Source organism: Mustela nivalis (assembly GCF_964662115.1).
Source record: "Mustela nivalis genome assembly, chromosome: 11".
Classification (NCBI taxonomy): Eukaryota; Metazoa; Chordata; class Mammalia; order Carnivora; family Mustelidae; genus Mustela; species Mustela nivalis.
In genome coordinates this window covers 47,935,322-47,955,405 of record NC_139030.1, presented here as the reverse complement: position 1 = coordinate 47,955,405, position 20,084 = coordinate 47,935,322, and the positions used below count along the sequence as shown (strand labels likewise).

The window sequence follows — 20,084 nt, the reverse complement described above, 5'->3', positions numbered from 1 at the left end:
ACAATAACAAAGTTTCTGAAAGACAATCCAACAGAATAGGATGACTTCAGGAATAGTGGCACTAGGAGCTCAATGGGCCATCTGAAACAACCATTTAACTGGTGAAAAAAGTTTTTCCTTAACTTTTTTTTTTTAATTTGAGAGAGAAGTGCCCGCACACACCAGCTGGGGAGTAGGGGAGGGGTAAAGGGAGAAGCAGTCTCCCCACTAAGCAGGTCGCCCGATGTGGGGCTCGATCCCAGGACCCCAGAATCATGACCTAAGCTGATGGCAGACCCTTAACCGACTGAGCCACCCAGGTGCCAACTTTTTTTCTTTTAAAGAACCACCAACCATTTAATGTTTTTGGAGATCATCCTAAGGGCATACAACAAATGGAGAAACATTTATTCAAGAAAATATAATAAACTGAGGTGAGAAAAGCAAGCATCTGTGACATCCGAGCCACAAATCACTCCCATTCACACCCCACAACTCCATGTGACAGAAGGTCTACACCAGATGGGAGCTCCAGGAGCTAGCTCTCCTATCCCAGTCCAAGAGGATAATTTCACCCCAGAGGAGAAGGATGCTGGCATCTCTCACCACCAACCCCCACCCAGCTCCATGTTGCAGAAACTCTACACTAGGCAAGCATGGATTTTGAAAAAACTATGGAGTCCTTCCTCCCAACCAACTCCCACTTACAAGGCTGAAGCTTTGTTCTAGGTATAGAAGGCCAAAAATATTGGGTCACAATTGCTCACTTATAAGTAAAACCTGTTCACAAGAGAAGCAAGCTGAGAAAAGGGACTACCATCCTTACCCAAGGCCCTACTCCTACAGCTGGGTATCACTTCAACAGAAGCCATCTCCTTTTGTGACTTCTGGATGGTTCAGTCAGTTAAGTATCCCACTCTTGATTTCCTGACTCCTGATTTTGGCTCAGGTCATGACCTCAGGCCTGTGAGATAGATATAGGCTACATGCCTGGCATGGAGTCTACATAAGTTCCTCTCCCTCCCCCTCTCTCTTAAAACAAGAAAAACAAAAAAGGGAAAAAAAGCAGTTACTCTCCTTTCTCTCTCCCTAACTCCACTGAAGCAAAGCAGAGGTTCTTCCAGAGGAAAAAAACAGGCCCTAAGAACTGAGAGCTCTACTCTCTACCTAAGGGAAGATACTTTATCTGGCCAACTGTGGAAAAGTTCATTCCTGAGGGCATTTTCTAAAACTATGGAGATGTTGGAGGTGAATAACTAAAAGAATTGTAGTTCAGTGACAGAAGTAGCAACAAGCAAAGCTACAGACTCTCTAGAAGTTCAACTACTAAGAATGGAGCAAACAGAAAGACAGGTACCTCTCAAAGCACACACAAATCTCAAAAACTGGCAACCCTTAGCTTCTGCAGAAACCTCCCAATGCAGCAATCAGACTGTGGAGCAAGCAATTCCGAAGATGTTGATGAAAACAACAAAGCAATCAGCCAGCACTTGGTGGAGGCTGAGGTGTGACAGCAATAGAAACAAACCAGTCAAAAGCTTAATGGGAAAATCAGGGAAAGAGACAAAATGAACAGGGCCAAAACCACAGTCGTATCTGATGGTCAAGAAGACTATGGTACATGCCTTTAAGAGAGCCCAGATGTTGGATTCAGAGCTCAAATCAGCTATTATACATATGCTCAAACAACTAAAGGAAACCATGTTTAAATAATTAAAGGGAGGTTATTAGACAATGTCTCATCAAACAGCGAATGCCAATAAAAAGAGAAATTTTACAAAATAATTAAATGAAAATTCTGGAGTTAAAATGTACAATAACTAAAATGAAAAACCCACTGCAGGGGCTGAACAGCACACTGCAACTGGCATAAGCATAATTGCCTATTTCTTCTTCTAAATTCTCTTAATTTAAAAAGTAATTATATATATGCCATGTATATAATTGTATCATTGGGCCTAAAACGTTTAGAAATATGGGGCGCCTGGGTAGCTCAATGGGTTAAAGCCTCTGCCTTTGGCTCAGGGTCCTGAGATTGAGCCCCGCATCAGGCTCTCTGTCTCAGTGGGGAGCCTGCTTCCCCCACTCTCTCTGCCTACTTGTGATCTCTGTCAAATAAACAAAATCTTTAAAAAAAAAAAAACCTTTAAAAAAACCATTTAGAAATATAACATTTGACAATAATAGCATGAAGGAGGCAGGTAGAGATAAACTTTATTGAGTAAGGAAATAGTATCAGATAGTAAATCAAATCTACAGAAAGAAATGAAAAGAACCAAAATGATGAATAACTGAGTACATAAACCATAAGTATATTTATGTTTTCCTTTCTTATCTCAGTTTCTTTAAAAGACATAGAATTATATAAAGTAATAATTATAGTGATGTATCTTTTGGTAACAAAGCAATGTTCTTTTAAAAAAAAGGGAAGGACAGGGTAGAGCTAAATAAAGTTTCCATATATCACTAGAGGTAAATTATTAATCTGAACTAGATTCTGATAAGTTGTGTGATGTTCCCCCTCAAGCAATCACTAAGAAAATAACTCAAAAAATAAAAATCATCAAGGGAACTAAAATGTTACACTAGAAAATACTCAGTGTAAAAGAATGCAATAGAAGCAAAGAGAGACCAAAAAAAGACATACAGAAAACAAAAAGCAAAATGGCAACATAAATCCAACCATATCAATATCATTAAATGTGAATGGACTAAACACTAAAATCAAGAGGCAAAGACTGTAAAACTGGATTTAAAAAGAACAAGATCTGACTAAAGCTGTCACACTTGAGACTCAAAGACACAAATAAGCTGAAAGCAAAGGAATGGACAGAGACACCATGCAAATAACAACCGTAACAGAACTGTAGTGGATACATTAATATCAGACAATATCTAAAATGTTTTTAGAGGTGAAGAGAAACATTTTATAACATATTATAAAGGGTAAACCCATTTTATAAGATATAAAAATTATAAACACCTATGCACCATGCAACAGAGCCTCAAAATACATGACACAAAACTGACTGAATCAAAGAGAAACAGACAACCCTGTAACAGCTGGAAGATTTCAATACTCCACTTTCAATAACAAATAGAATGAGACAGAAATTAACAAGGAAACAGAAAGCTTAAACACTATAAACCAACAAGACCTAAGAGACATGCAGAAGATACTCCATCCAACAAGAGAACACACATTCTCCTAAAGCACACAGGGAACATTCTCAAGAACAGCCCATATGCTATGCCATAAAACTTGGGTGTCAACAAATTGAAAACGACTGAAAATAGACAAAAGTATGTTCTCCAATCACAAATGAATTAAATTAGAAATCAATTACAGAAAGAAACTGGGGAAATCTGCAAATATGTGGAAATTAATATACTCCTAGATCAGCAACAGGTCCAAAGCAGAAATCAAAAGGATAACTGGAAAGCACCTGAGATTAATAAAAGCAAAAACACATCAAAACTTGATGAACTAACTACTAATTGAGTGCTTAGAGGGAAATTTACAGTTATAAATGCCTACTTCATGAGAGGAAATATAGGAAAACATGTTTATGAACTTGACATACTTCTAAAATACCATAAAGAAAAGGGAAAAACAGGCCACAGAAAGGGAGGGCAGATTTTTAAAAAATAAAAGAGTACTTATCCACAATACAAAAGAATTCCTTCAAATACCTTACTGTTTTTTTAAGACAAACACCACAAAGGAAAACTGACCAAAAGATCTGAACACTTCATATACATTAGATATTCAAAAGCCAATACAAAAAACTGGTTAACAACTTTACTTATCAGGGAAATGAAAATTAAAACCATAAATACCACCTCACAGCCATCAGATTAGCAAAAATAAATAATACTAACAATTCCAATAGTTGGTGATGCTGTGGAGCAATAGGAACACTCAAAAAGTGCTCATGGAAATGTAAATTGTTACAACCACTCTGGAAAACCAGCAAATTCATACACATAAGCCAATAAATTTACTGTTAGGTATATACTCAACAAATATAGTACATGCAAAGATTAGTATAAATGCATTCACACAACATTATTAGTAGTAATAAGAAAGTGGAAACAACCTGAATATCAACAGATTATATGAATTGTGGTATACACATACAAAGTAACATAAAACAATGAAAATCAACTACAGTTACAGATATTATCATGGATGAATATCAAAAACATTATGTGGGGCAAAAATTGCTAGAAATAAAACATATATTATGTGAGTCAATTTATATAACATTCAAAAACAGGCATAACAAGTCAGAATAGTGATCTCTTTGGGGAGAAGAGAGAATATAGTGACTGATGGTAGAAGGGAGGGGGCGGGCTTCTGAAGTGCTGTCAACGTTCTGCTTCTTGACTGAGTGGTAGTTACACCGATTATGGTTCATAATAATTCACTGAGCAAAAATTCACATACATTTTCTCTAAGTTTTATACTTCAATAATGAAAGATAAACCAACATATAAAATTAAAAATTAAGATCAATGCATGGGACACCTGGGTGGCTCAGTCAGTTAAGCATCTGACTTTTGGTTTTGGCTCAGGTCATGATCTGTGTCCTAAGATTAAGCCCTGAGTGGAGTTCTGAGCTTAGCAGGGAGTCTGCTTGAGAATTTCCCTCTCCACCCCACCCCACTCCCCGACCCCCAGCACACATGCCCCCCCAATAAATAAATAAATATTTTTTTAAAAAAATAAACTGCATCACAGTAAAATTATAGTACTTGAACTTTAAAGGCTAATAATTTTTAAAGACATGTATTTAAAAATATCACAAGGAAAAACTTGTGTTGAAGTTAATGAAAGTGGAAAACTTTATATAATAAAAAATTTATGAATGCATAAAAAGGAAAATGATGGAGAAAATTGTTCCATCAACTATAACAAGGACTGACATCACTACTATATATATTCTAATGCCTGAGACACAGACTTCAAGAAAAATTAGCAATGGGTTTTTGTACAAAAATTAAGTTCCATCTCCTCAGCAATCAAGACACCAATTGAAACAAGAAGATACTATTTATTAAGTTGAAGGAAAACTGTAATTCCTTTCTCTAGAGAGCACTTTGTTCATACCTCCATGGTAGAAATACAATTTCCTCCCTTCCTATTTACCTTTTTAAAGAACTTTCCTTCACAGCTGGGAAGGGCTGCTCTAGGATCCATAAGAGAAAGGTACTACTGTGGTTCCTGAATTTCCAGTTTCTATTTCAGTCCCCTAGGGGTCTAACAGGGTACTAAGATATACCCAGCTAATAATAATAAATCTGTTTTGCTTAAGTTTGTTTTTTTTTTCTAGCAACCAAATAACCAATGGATAGAACACTTTGATATACTACATGTTACAACTGTATTATAGTTCTTCTGTTTATATCAGAAGTTGAGAACTGGCAACTCACATATTGTTTTACCTGACCCACAAGGTGTTTCTCAAAATATGAATTATGTATTATGAATTACAGTCTTCCTTACAGTCAACAGTGACCAACCTCATAAGAGGTACAGACTATATCTATGTATCTCTGTTTTCCCTGTGCTAGGCTCCAGATCCAAAAACGCTTGCTGAATGAATAAACTATGTCAATAAGGTTTCTATAAAACTAAAGCTCTGACAATTGATTCATATCCGAAAAGCAATAACAGACTCACAAATTCTAGTTATCCCATTGGGAAAACAATAACAATATAAAATGAAATATAAAATACATAACACATTAAAAATATTTGTATCCTTTTGCCCAATAAACCAAATCCTTCAAACATATACCAAAGAAGCAATTTAAAGGAAGAAAAAATATTATATGCATAACAAATGCCGCATTATACAGTGAAAAGAAATGAGATCACAATTATCATTAAATTCTGGTATACATATCAACTAAATGAGTTAGTATACATTAAGTTAAAATATAATTATGAAAACTGTAAGATGAGAACATATACGTATGAGGAAATACAACCTAAACATTACTTTTCAATGACTCCTGAAATGAATTTTTTTAACTTTTATCCCTGCCTTTCTTCTCAAAAGAAAAAATTCACCAATGCATGAATACACATACACAAATAGTAACAGCAAGTAACTTAACCAAAGTCAAACAGCTCAGAAGTGACAAAGGATATAAACCCAGATCTATAGTAAACCCATAATCCTAACCCTTATACTACACTGCTTACACACCCACTAATAAACACACATTATTATGCACCTAGTGCACATAAAGCAATCTCCTTGATACAAATAAGCACACACAAAAACACAACACATGCCACTTTTACAAGTTTCAATGCATGCTTTAAGTGTATTTCTGCATATCAAAAGCAGTATGAAAAGCAAAATAAAGCATAAACACTGCTAATCCATATCTAGTGCTTGGTGCTTGCTTAAATGTTGTAAACATATCTCATAAATCTGATCAACTCTCAAGCCACAAAGAATTACAAGAACTAAAATAATGAAAGTAACAATTTTATACATCCTCTGAAATCTGCCTCTGTCAGACACAACTCTACTAGAATTCAACAGTCCAGGGAGACAATCCGTGAAAAACAAGTGTACTCCAGCCATAAGAGACCTTTATCCAGATAGTACTTTTTTATTCTTACCATTTAAGCAAAGAAAAAATTTAAATTTGAAAGCATTTTATTTATATATAATAGTAATATTTAACATATAATGACTGGTTAATATACCATGAATTTCTCATTTAACTTTCACAACCTTGTGAAGTAGTTGCTACTACTATCTCATCCTACAACCAAGAAAATCTACAGGTGCCTGAGGCACCTGGGTGGCTTTGTTGGTTAAGACTCTGACTCTCAAGTTTCAGCTCGGGTCATGACCTCAGGGAGGAGACTGAGCCCTGAGTCCTGCCTTCTGTTGGGCGGAAAGCCTACTTAAGGTTCTCTCTCCCCCTCTCCCTCACCACCACCTCAAATAAATAAATAAAATTTTAAAATTAATAGAACCACTATATAAAAAAAGAAAGGAAGGAAGGAAGAAAAGAAAACAAAATCTACAGGTGAAACAATGAGAGGTTAGTAAATGTAGTAAATCCAAATGAAATCCAGGCCCACAAATGCATGCTTATAAATATTACACTACACTACCTTTCTAAATCATAATGTTTTTAACATATGGTATCAATATCCAAAAACTACCTATAATGTTGTCAACTAGGCCAAAGAAGTAGGACACTAGGAAGAAAGAGAAGTAAGAGCCAAGAGTTTTGCAGGACACACTTAATAAATTCCATTAGATACATGTTCAGTGTCAGGTTTGTAACCTCTCAGGTAAGTGCAAGACACTGTGTTAATAATATTGAAGTCCAGTACTTTCTAGGATGAGTTGAACCCTACCTGATTCAAAAATCCAAGCTCATCTCATGTATTTTTGATACATGAGCTGAATACAATTCTTCAAATAATAATTTGGTAACATTCATGGAAAGTCCTGAAATTGTCATGCTTTTTACCCTGACAATTTCATTGAGAACGGTCTTTTAAAAAATAAAAAAAAGCTCTTACTCAAAGATATTCATTATATCATTATCTATAATAGCCAAAAAATAAAATTTAAATTAAAAAGAAAAAGAAATAACCTAAATAACTACCTACAATAGTTGTATTTGTTCATCATAATCCCTTTCTCAGGAAAACTGTCACTCAACTTAATCTGCATGATCTTAAGGAGATTGTCAATCATGATTTTCTGTGGGTTCCCCAACTCACCCTAACCAGAACCATACTGACTAACAACCTCCCAGTACTTAATCTCCCAGGTCTCAGGAATTGGTTAAGACACTGACAATTAGAATACATCGTCATCAACCCAGAACTAACTGACATATGGACATCAGGAAAGAGGCTGTTTTTCCATTGTGGTTGCATGCTAAAAAGCAATGCATTTCACAGGGTGCCTGGGTGGCTCAGTGGGTTGGAGCCTCTGCCTTTGGCTCAGGTCATGATCCCAAGGTCCTGGGATGGAGCTCCGAATTGGGCTCTCTGCTCAGCGGGGAGCCTGCTTCCCTTCCCCTCTCTCTCTGCCTACTTGTGATCTCTGTCTGTCAAATAAACAAACAAATAAATAAATAGCAGAACCCAGAAATGGAAACAGAGGCTCAATGACATTATTTGAGATCTTGGCTCAAAAAACTATTTTCAAAGCCATTCCAACCACCACACATACAATTCCCAGTTATGTAACCTAATAAATTCCTTTTTTTTTTTAAGATTTTATTTATTTATTTGACAGAGAGAGATCACAAGTAGGCAGAGAGGCAGGCAGAGAGAGAGGAGGAAGCAGGCTCCCTGCTGAGCAGAGAGCCCGATGCGGGACTCGATCCCAGGACCCTGAGATCATGACCTGAGCCGAAGGCAGCGGCTTAACCCACTGAGCCACCCAGGAGCCCCAATAAATTCCTTTTTTAACTTATCAAAGCATGTGTTAAGTTTTTATCAGAGGTAAGCAAGAGAACCATGACTAATATGTTACCTACATAATGTTTAACTGAGTAAATTATATTACATCTATTCAAAGGAATACCCGTTGAGAAGCAGTATAACTGCTAAGAGCATGCACTTAGGAGCCTAGTCTGAATCCTGGCTCTGCTACATAGTCTCTATGTGTTCTTCAGTAAGTTACTTAACTTCTCTGGGCCTCAATTTCCTCATTTGTAAAATAGGGATATAAGGGTGCTTATTTCACATGACTGTTGGAAGTAAATGAGTTACTATTTATAAAGTACCTAGAACATTAACAAGTATATGCATAAATGAGACATGTAAGTAAAAAAAGCAACAAAGTTGACAAAACCATATAATAACAACAATATTTTTTAAAAACTTATGCCCAGAAAAAGGAAAAACTGTATTTTTAAAGAAGCAAACACACTATTTACCAAAAAGGAAAAAAAAATTGGAACATGCCTCAGATCTCATGAGACAGAATGAATCTGACTGGCTTCAAACAAATCCCAATGACCTTCCCCATTATCATCAGATAGGAAGCACATACCTAGTGTCAAGTGTGGAATCATGAAATCACACAATGTATCACATTCAACAATACTAGCAGATACTATTAACAGTAACACTTAAAAATCTAAATCTAGGAAAAGTTTGTCATTATCTCCAGCTAAATTAGTTTCCAAGAAAGACACACATTCATGAGTATAACCAATTCTTAATAATCCCTTTAAATGAAAAGAAACAAATATTCTAAGTCATCCCCAAAAGTCACTCACATTTGGCTTTGTAATGCATCTTTGTAGAATATAAGCATTTTTGCTTAAAAATTGGTATAACTTGTCTTCTTGATATTCCCAACATTTCAGACCTAATAATGAAGCCACACGAGAAGATTTACACTTCATAACCTACTCCCTGGATCAGCTTTGTATCTTTCCACACCATGTTTTGAATTCCTATTAACCTATTCAAATTCTGTCTCTCATTAGATTTACTAAATAATATATGTTACCAAGAGATTTGTTTTGTATGCAATAAAGTAATTAAAACTAAGTGCTTTAAAAATCCTTCTTAAAGATGTGCCATACTGAGCTTCAAGCCTCTTTCCCCTGCCCATGTCAAATAAGAAAGATCTGCCACTAAACCACTTCAATTTTGTTCGGAGCCTTATGCACAAGGTTATATAGCCTCCACAGCTAAATAGTAACTCTTGTCCTGACAGTGGAATATTCTTTGTTCAAATGCTAACGTTTATTTGTTATGGCTGTGGTGGGCTTATGAGGCCAAAAGAGGAAGATAAATGGCATTCTAATTTAAATTATTAAACATAAAAATAAGGTTTTTAATTAGTGTACCACTAACATTTCCCATGAAAGAACTAAACAATCTGAAAAAATGAAATCTAAGATGTGCACAGCTGGTACAACTTTCTAAATTGGTTTGTTTGATTTGGGACTTATAATTATGTGTTGTTTTTTAATCTTATCTTCATACATGCATAAAACTCATGCAAAAAAAAATTAACAAAACTTTACAGATAAAGTGAATGAGCCTAAAAGACTAATAAATTAAAATTTATGAAGGAAAAATAACTGAGAAATTAACCAAAACCAAATTTCTCTATCTCAGGCAATGTATCCTTGTGGTTAAAAAGCAGACTTTGTTCAAATCTCAGCCCTAACATTCACTACTGTGATTATGGGCAAGTTTCTTCACTTCTCTGTGCTTGTTTCCTCATCTGTAAAATGAGAATAAAAATTGCACATACCTCACAGAGTTATAAGAATTAAATGAATATATATATTCAAACAATAAATTGCAGTTGTCATTGTTGCTGCAGTGCATATCATGCTCTAAAATATAATCTGCTTAAGAATAAACAAATAACATAAGAATCCTCCTGGGTCTGAAAATATGAGCACATTAAGATATGTAATCACTCCATTTTTAAGCAAATATAGTAGTCCTTCAACAAAACTTTTTACTTCCTTTTTTTTTTCTTTTAATATTTTATTGATTTATTTGACAGAGATCACAAGTAGGCAGAGAGAAAGAGAGAAGCAGGCTCCAGCTGAGCAGAGTCCAATGTGGGGCTCGATCCCAGCACACTGGGACCATGATCTGAGCTGAAGGCAGAGGCTTAACCCACTGAGCCACCCAGGTGCCCCTAGAGAGGACATCCTAGTATGCACCAAGAATAGAGAAATAAACAAAAAATAGTCTATGAATTAAAGACTTTTCCATTAGTAGGCAACATAAAAACTGTAATATAAAAGGTTGCATGATGGACCTGCTACTAAATCATGACAATCCTGTAAAACACTAAGAAACAGAGCACCTAATGGGGGCGAAGGCATTGGGGGCTGGGAGAACACTCCAGAAACCTAGTTACTTTTTTCAGCATACCACACTGTCATTTATGTAATTAACACAGTTCTTAATATATTCATTACAGTGTTATAGAATGTAGATCATTCTAAAAAAACAACAACAACAAAAAACCAACAACAACAAGATCACTCAGCACACTATTTACCACGCTCATAAATAAAATTAAAATTTTATTTCATGGGGCGCCTGGGTGGGCTCAGTCGTTAGGTGTCTGCCTTTGGCTCAGGTCATGATGCCAGGGTCCTGGGATGGAGCCCTGCATTGGACTCCCTGCTCAGCAGGAAGCCTGCTTCTCCCTCTCCTACTCCCCCTGCTCTTGCTGTCTCTCTCCTCCTGTCAAATAAATAAATAAAATCTTAAAAAAAAATTTTTTTTTTTCATAATGAAGGCTATCTTCTCTTAAACCAAAACATAACCTTGAAAAAGTCACATTGCTTCTTCAGGAAACATTTATTTCACCAATAAATAAAAGTTCCCAAATTTTCCTCCAGTGCGTTATATTAGGTCAAATGTCAAAAAATATTATTTTTGAGCTGTTAAAGACCTCTGAGAGCCATGAATTCAAAACCTCTCATTTTATAGATGAAAAGAAGCCACAAAGTATAAAGAAAAAAGCACTAAGTTGAGAGTCAAAAAACTGAATTTTCGTCCCAAGTCTCTCATAGTAGAAGCCTGGGCAAATTATCTAAGTTTCCTCATCTGTAAAATGAGAGATTTGGACTCAATTGCTTCCAAGGTTCCTTTCAGCTCTACAATTCTCATTTTAAGAAACTGAAGCAGAGAGATAAGCAACTTGCCCAAGGTTACACAGCTAGTTAATGGCAAAGCAGGGACTACATGTGAATTCCAACTATGATCAATGTACTTTCTCATCTGTACTGTAAGGCTTCTCCTACTTCATAACACTATTCTTCTAAATTATTCTAAGACTTTTGAAAATTATTAATAAGCATGAAGAATTTTGTGAAACTAAATGACTTATTCGTATGGCTCTTCTAGAGAAAAAGAGCTCTAAATCCAAATGCAACAAGTACATGAAGTCTCAAGCTGTGTGCCACTATACTTACGTTGACCTCAACAAAGATGGGAATTTATGTTTAACTTCCCTAAAACCTTTCAATCCCAATTCACAGAAGAGATTATGTTCCTTATAAAATTAAAATATGAATTGTTCTAGGTAATTATAAATATTACATACATAATTCTCTGAATAAGATGAGAACTAAAACTCTTCATTTTAGTTTATGTCCTGGTTATATCTCAGATATAGTTTTAAGGTCAAAAGTAATCAAAATAGACACTTTTCCTTCATGTATCCTCTTTTGCAGACTCTCTAGCTTTAAAACCATTACAAAAGATTAAGCAGAGTCCTCCTGAAATTGCATAAACAATCACAAATAAAAGACTATACATGGTGATAGTTTCTCTTTCAAAACTGAAAATCAGCCCCTGCAGTATCCTAAAATTCTGTGCCCAAATATATTACAAACTCTACTAAACTGTATCACAAGCAGCATCTGATTCCCTAAAATGTCTTCAAAGCTTGTTATATTTCACAGGGAATTTAGCAAGACTTCAGGAAGACTGACATGTTGATTCCAGAAAATACTAAGAGAAAAAGCACAATAAAAAATGCAAAATAAAGCCAACAGTAGTTTCATACTAGTGACTGAAGAGAATATTCAGAATCATTCATATATATATATATATATATATATATATATATATGTATAATTTAACTACAGTATTCAGCTATTTTCCCAAAAAACCCACAGAATGTTTACATTTTCAAAGGGGATGGGACCTGAAGTCACCTAATCCAAGAGCATCCAAAATAAGAATCTCTGCCCCACCCAAAAATGTCCCTGTAGATGCTTTAAATTCTTATCACTTTATACTTTTGTTTTTTAATTTAAATTTTATTAGTTAACATATAGTACTATGTTGGTTTCCGGAATCGCTCAATAAAAGCAGTTTTTCCCACTGCTGGACAAGTCTAGCTGCTATACACTTGTTACATTCTGGTCAACAAACTATACTGAATTACATCTGTGCCTTTCTTTCACCATCACTGATGGTCTACATTCTATAACAGCAGAATGGATCTACTGTCTCTGCTATTTATGCTTTTGAAACACCTGGAGACAGCTGTCATGCTTCCTTTCAGTGGTGTCACCTTAGGCTATAAATGTATGGTCCACAGATCTCTTCTGGGTCTTGGAGACAATTCTGAAATACAATGTACTCCCATACCGTAAGTAACATTTTTTTTTTTTAAACCTGCCACTTGTCAAATTTTGGTGTAGTATTAGAGTATACGTACAATTTCTAAAAGAACTATCAAAATACATCAAGTTTTCTAACTACATATCTATGTGAAGCTGGAGTCTCTTCACAATATCTCAGTCAAAATAAATCACAAGAGACTAAAAGCAGAAGCCAACTCCAGCTGTCTAATAAGTCAGAAATTAAAGTGCTACAAAAATATTAAGTGCTACTAGTCTCACTAAAGTTTTTGTTTTAGAATTTTTATTCATTTAAAAATTTGATAAAAGTTATCAGTTTATTATCTTTTGGTATGTTAATAACTTTGAAGTTATTTCTAGAACAGTAAATATCAATAGACATAACCATATAAAATCTCTGTAGAGTTCTCTGTAATTTTTAAGAGAATAAAGTGTTCCTGAGTCCAAAAAACGTGTTACCCAGGGGTAGATTCCCAGACAGCTAACTATATTCTAGGATTCCCTCCTTTCTCTCTCCTCTGATGCATAAAAGTGCTCCTATAAAGGAGGCATCAACCATGGATCTATTCATAAGCTAAAAACCTTAAACATAAAACCCTGTCCTCCTCCAACGAGTGACTTCAAGAAACTAAAAGGTCATCTGGTATACCTTTACTTTAAACAACTCCCTACAGGTATCACTCAATCATCCAAAGGATGCAGTCTGTAAACATGAAAACATAGCAACAGTTTAATTATTCTGTGACATTATCTTTTAAACCAAACTACTTTCACTGTTTACACAAAAGTAAGCAAATTATTCAGATCTGGTAAGATGAAACAGAAAAGAAAATGCAAATCTTCTGTATAATCATTTGATTCTTAGCAATAACTAATTCAAAAGTACCCATGTACTTTTGAAAAAAAACCATCTGCTCATCTAGCCAATATGACACTGGGTTCCTAGGTCTCAGTAAAACAAAACTGACCTCTATTTGAAAATTTATTTAATTTCTTAACTTCCCAAATCTCCTTACAGAATTTTTAAAGCTAAAATGGGATAGAGATCACAGGTTTAAAAGATCCAACATGAAACTTAGAGCTATACTGCTGAGCAGTCTTAGGGAACTGCAAGACTGATAAAGGAAAAGCTTCAGGACTCAGGAAAAGAAGTTGTCTACACTGTATCACAGATATTCCTAAATTCCAACAAATTCCTAAGTCTTTTAATATTTAAAAGTGTATTTTATTCGTAATCAAGTAAAACTATATTAAGATGAGAATGGGAATAGGGTGAGAAAGGACGAAAGCCAAAATATGCAGCACTGAAAATAATCAGATTATAATATTTGATTTTTGGCTTCAAATACATCAAAAACTTCAAAATACTTAATTTTTACAGGTATATGATACATCTTCAAAAATAGCCCATTTTCAAAGTTAAGTTTGCTTAAAAGCAGTTTATCACACAACTTTAAAATACATGTACACATACATATATGTGCCTTTTAAGTTTTTCTATTATATATTACATTAAATTGCTTCAATTTTTCAGAAAGTTTGTTCCCACCTTGATACATATAATCACATTCCACTAATATTAACTATTACTATTAACAGTCACTGTAAGTCCAATGCTCTTTCAACTTCCATCTATTTATGTAATAGTAATATGTATATCTACAAAAGATGCTAAACACTTGTTAAAATGAAAACTGGGATCTCACTTAATAGAAAATGTCTCCATCATTATGTCTAAGGTTTCATACATGCAATTCCTGTTAGCATTAATGATATATGAGACTGTATCTTCAAGATAAATATATATAACCCTAGAGAAAATTAACAGTTTTAACTTACATACTAGTTGGCCAAAAATATATTACTGTGGCCACAGAGGTACTTGGTGAAATACCACAATCACAAAAGCATGTCTTACTTCAGTAACAAAAGATTCACTAATTTACTTTACATAAAAGTCTACTATAATCCAAACTTCTAGAAAGAATTCTATTTGGAAGTCCAAGCTAATTTATTCTAACCCCTAAGAATTTTCAATCATCAGGAAAACGGAAGAATAGTAAAGTAGTTTTTTTTTTTAATTTTTATTAACATATAACGTATTAGTAGCCCCAGGGGTACAGGTCTGTGAATCCTAAGGCTTACACACTTCACATCACTCACCATAGCATATAACTTCCCCAATGTCCATAACCCAACCACCCTCTCCCTACCCACCCCACCCACAACCCTCAGTTTGTTTTGTGAGATTAAGAGTTTCTTATGATTGGGGCACCTGGGTGACTCAGTGGGTTAAGCCGCTGCCTTCGGCTCAGGTCATGATCTCAGGGTCCTGGGATCGAGTCCCACATCGGGCTCTCTGCTCAGCAGGAAGCCTGCTTCCCTCTCTCTCTCTCTCTCTGCCTGCCTCTCTGTCTACTTGTGATCTCTCTCTGTCAAATAAATAAATAAATAAATTTTTTAAAAAAGAGTTTCTTGTGGTTTGTCTTACAGAAGGTTTGTTTTTCTTTACAGTAGAAGTAAAGACTCACAAAAACTCACAATCTAGACTTTGCAGCCCCAAATTACTAATGGTGATAGTTGATGTTACAGATGAACAATTCAACACTATGTCCTCAGTATCTAGTACAGTCCCTGGGTCACAGAAATGGCTCAATAAACATCTGAGAAACGAAAGAATGAAAAATAAAGATAAAGCCTTTAAAAAAAGACGGGCTTTTCCAAGACCATCATTTACCACCACTCATTACACTACCCCTGATAACACTATCATTAAGCATCTTAATGAAACTACAAAAATAGAAGCACGCTAAAAGCACCAACTGCTCTATGTACAAAATAGATTTTGAAACATTCATTTACAAATTTTCAAGTGCAAAAAGAAAAATCGCCAGATGCACTAAATTTGAATTAGTCAATAAATAAACTTTTATCTTCTAATAATCAGAACTCAGCGTTGAGGGTGAGATGTAAAAGGGGGAAAATGTCTGTCGGTGCATTCAGCATGTTTAATGGATGCCATAAATCAAACCTTTCCATGAATTTTCTGGAGCAAATTCATGCCAATCTTTGAGCCTATTGTCACTTTCACACATGCTCACAGGAACAAAATGACAAAGAATGCTATGCCTGAACCACCAGATTCAGAGCACAAAACACTTGATTTACAATTGTCAAGGCTGGGTAGTAAATATTGAGAGATATTTTAAAAATAAATTAACCCCACCATTTCCTACATAAATCAAAGCTCCTGGTTTCTTTGAAGGATTCATCACTCTTGGACTTCCAGACGTTTTTTGAAAATGTGGCTACAGTCTCCTTGTGAGACACAACTGGGAGTGAACAACCCATTTACCAATTGCTGATGAATACCGCTAAACGTTTTCCCAGACAAAAGAGCGTTAAACGCTATTCCATGCATATTTATTCTTCCCTCATAAATGCGCGTTCTCCCAAATTTCATTTTATGTCGTATACTTAAAGTTAAATACAGTAAGTTGAAATTTTAGTCAAAAAGCACTCCTGCGTCTTACTAGCTGTGTAACTGCTACATCTGGTGGCAGCACACTTGCATGCAAGAAACCAGAAAACTTAGAAAACAATTGTAACCGATCTGGTGCGTGTTTGCATTAACCTTTACGCCGGTATTTCCCACAAAACCCACGACCCTGTCAGAGAACAGTAGTCTACTTGCAGAAAAGAGATAACGCACCAACACGCAGGAGGTGATGGCGAAGGAGAGAAAGTTGCAGCCATCTGGAGGGGGTGGTTTTAAAAGCCTGCCCACGAGTCAGTCTGTCGTTCAAATTGCTCTAAAGGGCCAGGCATCGGATCAAAGCCGGCTTTGATAATTTAAGCGACTCTCCCGAAAGGGCAGGGACCCTGCTAGCGAGGGCATCCTCCAGGTCCCGGGCTGCAAAGCTCGCAGAGCCGGGACCGCCTCTTTGGGAGGAGTGTGCGAGGGAAGGGGAGGGGGCTCAAGGATGAATGCTTCAACCAGAGGGAAAACCCACCAGAGACCGGAGGCCAGGAGGTTAAGAGTACTGAGTGTACTGGCAAATGGAGCAGAAAGGGGCTGGCGTCCGCGGGGGGGAGGCTTCCCACCCTAGCAGTATTGGCTCTTAGGAACCCCATACGAGTCTGCGCGCCTCGCCCCGTCCCCTCCAGCGCGCACCCCCTCGTCCGTCGCCGCCGCCACCCGCGAACCACCACCCACAGCCAGCGCACCACCTCCCCGGAGCCGGGCGGCCTCGCGTCCACCCCGCCACCATCCCCCACCCTGGGGTCGAGGGAAGAGACCCGGGGGGCGCGGGGGCTACGGCGCGGGAGAGGAGGCCCGCGAGCGGGCGCGGGCGCGACGGCGCTTACCTTCCCTGGGCCTCCCGGATGGCGGCGTGTGATTCAGCAGGGACCTGGCTGCCGCCGCCGAGCCCGGGGTTGGAGACGTGGAGAGCTGGGACCAAGATGGCGGCCCCTCCAAACTTCCACTGCTACTTTGGACACTCATCAAGCTACTTTCTGGGAACCCGACTCCCCCCCTGCGACGGCAGCGGCGGCAACGGCACCGGCACCCGCCTCCGTCATGGCGGGGGCCGCGCTGAGGGCGAGCGAGGGAGCGAGGGCTGGGAGGGGAGAGTCAAGGGGATGGGAGAGGAAATCGAGAAGGGGGAGGTAGGGAGGGAAGAGGTGAGGGGAGGAGAGGGGACGGGGAGGAGGAAAAGGGGGAGAAGCGAGGGAGCAGGCGGGTGCGCCGGGGAAGAGGCGGAGGGAAGGAGCGCGGCGGCGGAGGCGTCGAGGGGGCGCCCGCCGGAGTGCAGGCGGAGTGCGGGCTGCGCCGGCTGAGGAGACTTCCGCGAGCGGAACCTGCCGGCACCTCTGCAGTGCGTCGGCCCCCGGCGTCGCCTGGGTGGCGGCGGCGGGCGGTGGGTGGCGGCTGAGGCGGCGGGGTAACCTCTGCATCAGTTACAGGCGGCGGCGGCGTCACGCGCCGCCTGTGCAAACACTATCGCGAGGCTCCTGCGCCTCCGGTAGCGGCGGCGGCGGCGGCCGCGGGAGCAGGCATGGGGGAGGGACCTGCCAGGGGTTGGGGGCGGGGGGGTTGGGAGAGGGAGCCAGCGCGCGAGGGAGGGAGGAGACGCGGGAGCCGGGCGCCCCTGGCGCACCCGCGGATAGCAGCGCGGCGCGGGAGCCGGGGGCTGGCCGACTCGCGTGCGCGGGGGCCGGCACCCCGCGCCGGCCGGAGGGAGGCGCACCCCGCACGCGCCCCCGCCGCGTCGCTCGGGCTCGGGCTCCGGCTCCCGCTCCGCTGCCACCTGACTCCCCCGCCCCCACCTCCCGCGGAAGCGCGCCTGGTTCCCGACCTAGACCCAGCCTGGGGAGAAATGCTTTTGCTCTCGCCGGGCTGTGGTTCTCAGGAGTTCGAGGTGATCATTTCTCAAAATGGAACTGAAAAGTTAAGAGTTGCTTCTTTCTTCCCCCTCTGTACCGTGCAAAAAAAAAAAAAAAAAAAAAACCAAAACCCTGCGTGCGTCTCCCCGTCTGCAGAATGGGGAGTGATTACCGAATAAAAGAGCTAAGAAACTAAGTTGGGGGCGAAGGTGGGTGAAAAAAACTTTGAATGTTTTCAAAAGAAAGAAAGAATCTTTACTGGTGTTGTGTACTCTGTGTGGTATAGCAGCTCTTTAAAACAAAACAAAAAAGCCCCAGTAAACTGACAATCTAAATAGAAAATTTTTATTAACTCACATATTTAAGGAAACTATCCCGTGTTCATCTTGTGGAAGAGGGTATGGTTTCTAGAAAGTTCCAGTTTGTTTCCATGCCACTGCTGAGTCCCGGCTAGAAAATCCCAAGGAAAATTACAGCATTTGCTATAACTTACAGATACAGTGTAGCTTTCTACACACCCACACACGTAAGACACACCAGGGATTGGGCATCTTGTTCATAAAAGAGCAGTCTAATAGTTCAGGGAAAATACAGCAAGGTTATTGCTCTCTAAAAAAAAAAAAAAAATTGAATAGAACACTAAACAGATTATGATATAGAGCAACTGCATAGACAGGAGGAAATGGTATGATTACCAGGGGAACAAAAATGTCATTTCTATTTTTTATTTTTATGACTTTGCATTTCTCACAGTAATGTTGTGTTCAGATAAACTATCATACTAGAATAGAACCTTGGTTGTCAGTTATCTCCAGAAGTAATTTTAGGTTTCTTATGCTTCAGATTCTTTAGTGAGTTTTTAGTCATGTTCTTTTCAAACTAAAAGGCAGAACTCACAAATTAAACAGTTTTTGTGAAGTGTAACTGACATACAATAAACATATTTAAAGTGTACAGTATGTATGTTTTGATGTGTATACAACCATGAAGCCAATTCTACAGTCAAGATAATGAATATGTCTATCAGTCTCCACAGTTTCCTCTACCCTGTTGATGTTCTCTCACACTCCAACCCCTTCCCCAAGTAACCACACATCTGCTTTCTGTCACTTAGTTTGCAATTTCCAGAATTTAAATAAATGGAATATGGTCTGTCCTTGTCTAGCTTCTTTTTCTCAACATAGCTGAGTTGCATCTACATTGTTGCATTTTTTTTAATTGCCTAGTATTCCATTGTATGAATATACTGTCTTGGTTGATCCATGCACCTGCTGAAGAACAATTGCCACATTCAGGGTATTACCCATAGTGCTACTGTGAACTTTCCCTCCTGTAGAAGTGTTTGTGTGGACATATGCTTTCTTTTCTCTTGGATACATACCTAGGACCTTAATATTCGACTTTTATACCAAATTCATGCACTCTAAGGGGAAGCAGAGTTTCTCTAAAAAACGTAGGTAAATGTATGATCTTTCTGTATTTTAAGACTAAGCTTAGCTGATTGTGGTGAAAGGAAAACAGAGGAAAGAGCAAAACAGAGGAAGTCAAGACAGCTGGGAATTAGTCTCAGCAGG

The 20,084-nt window shown here is 38.3% G+C and overlaps 1 protein-coding gene across 1 annotated transcript in view; it reads right to left on the bottom strand.

The window, feature by feature from the left end:
- TLK1 (tousled like kinase 1) overlaps positions 1-18,409 on the bottom strand; it is a 144,611-nt gene extending 126,202 nt beyond the window's left edge. Inside the window, exon 1 of the mRNA XM_082689198.1 lies at positions 17,491-18,409. Coding sequence (XP_082545324.1) covers positions 17,491-17,629 — 139 coding nt within the window. The 5' untranslated portion in view covers positions 17,630-18,409. The remainder of the gene's footprint in view (positions 1-17,490) is intronic.
- Positions 18,410-20,084: the final 1,675 nt, after the last annotated feature.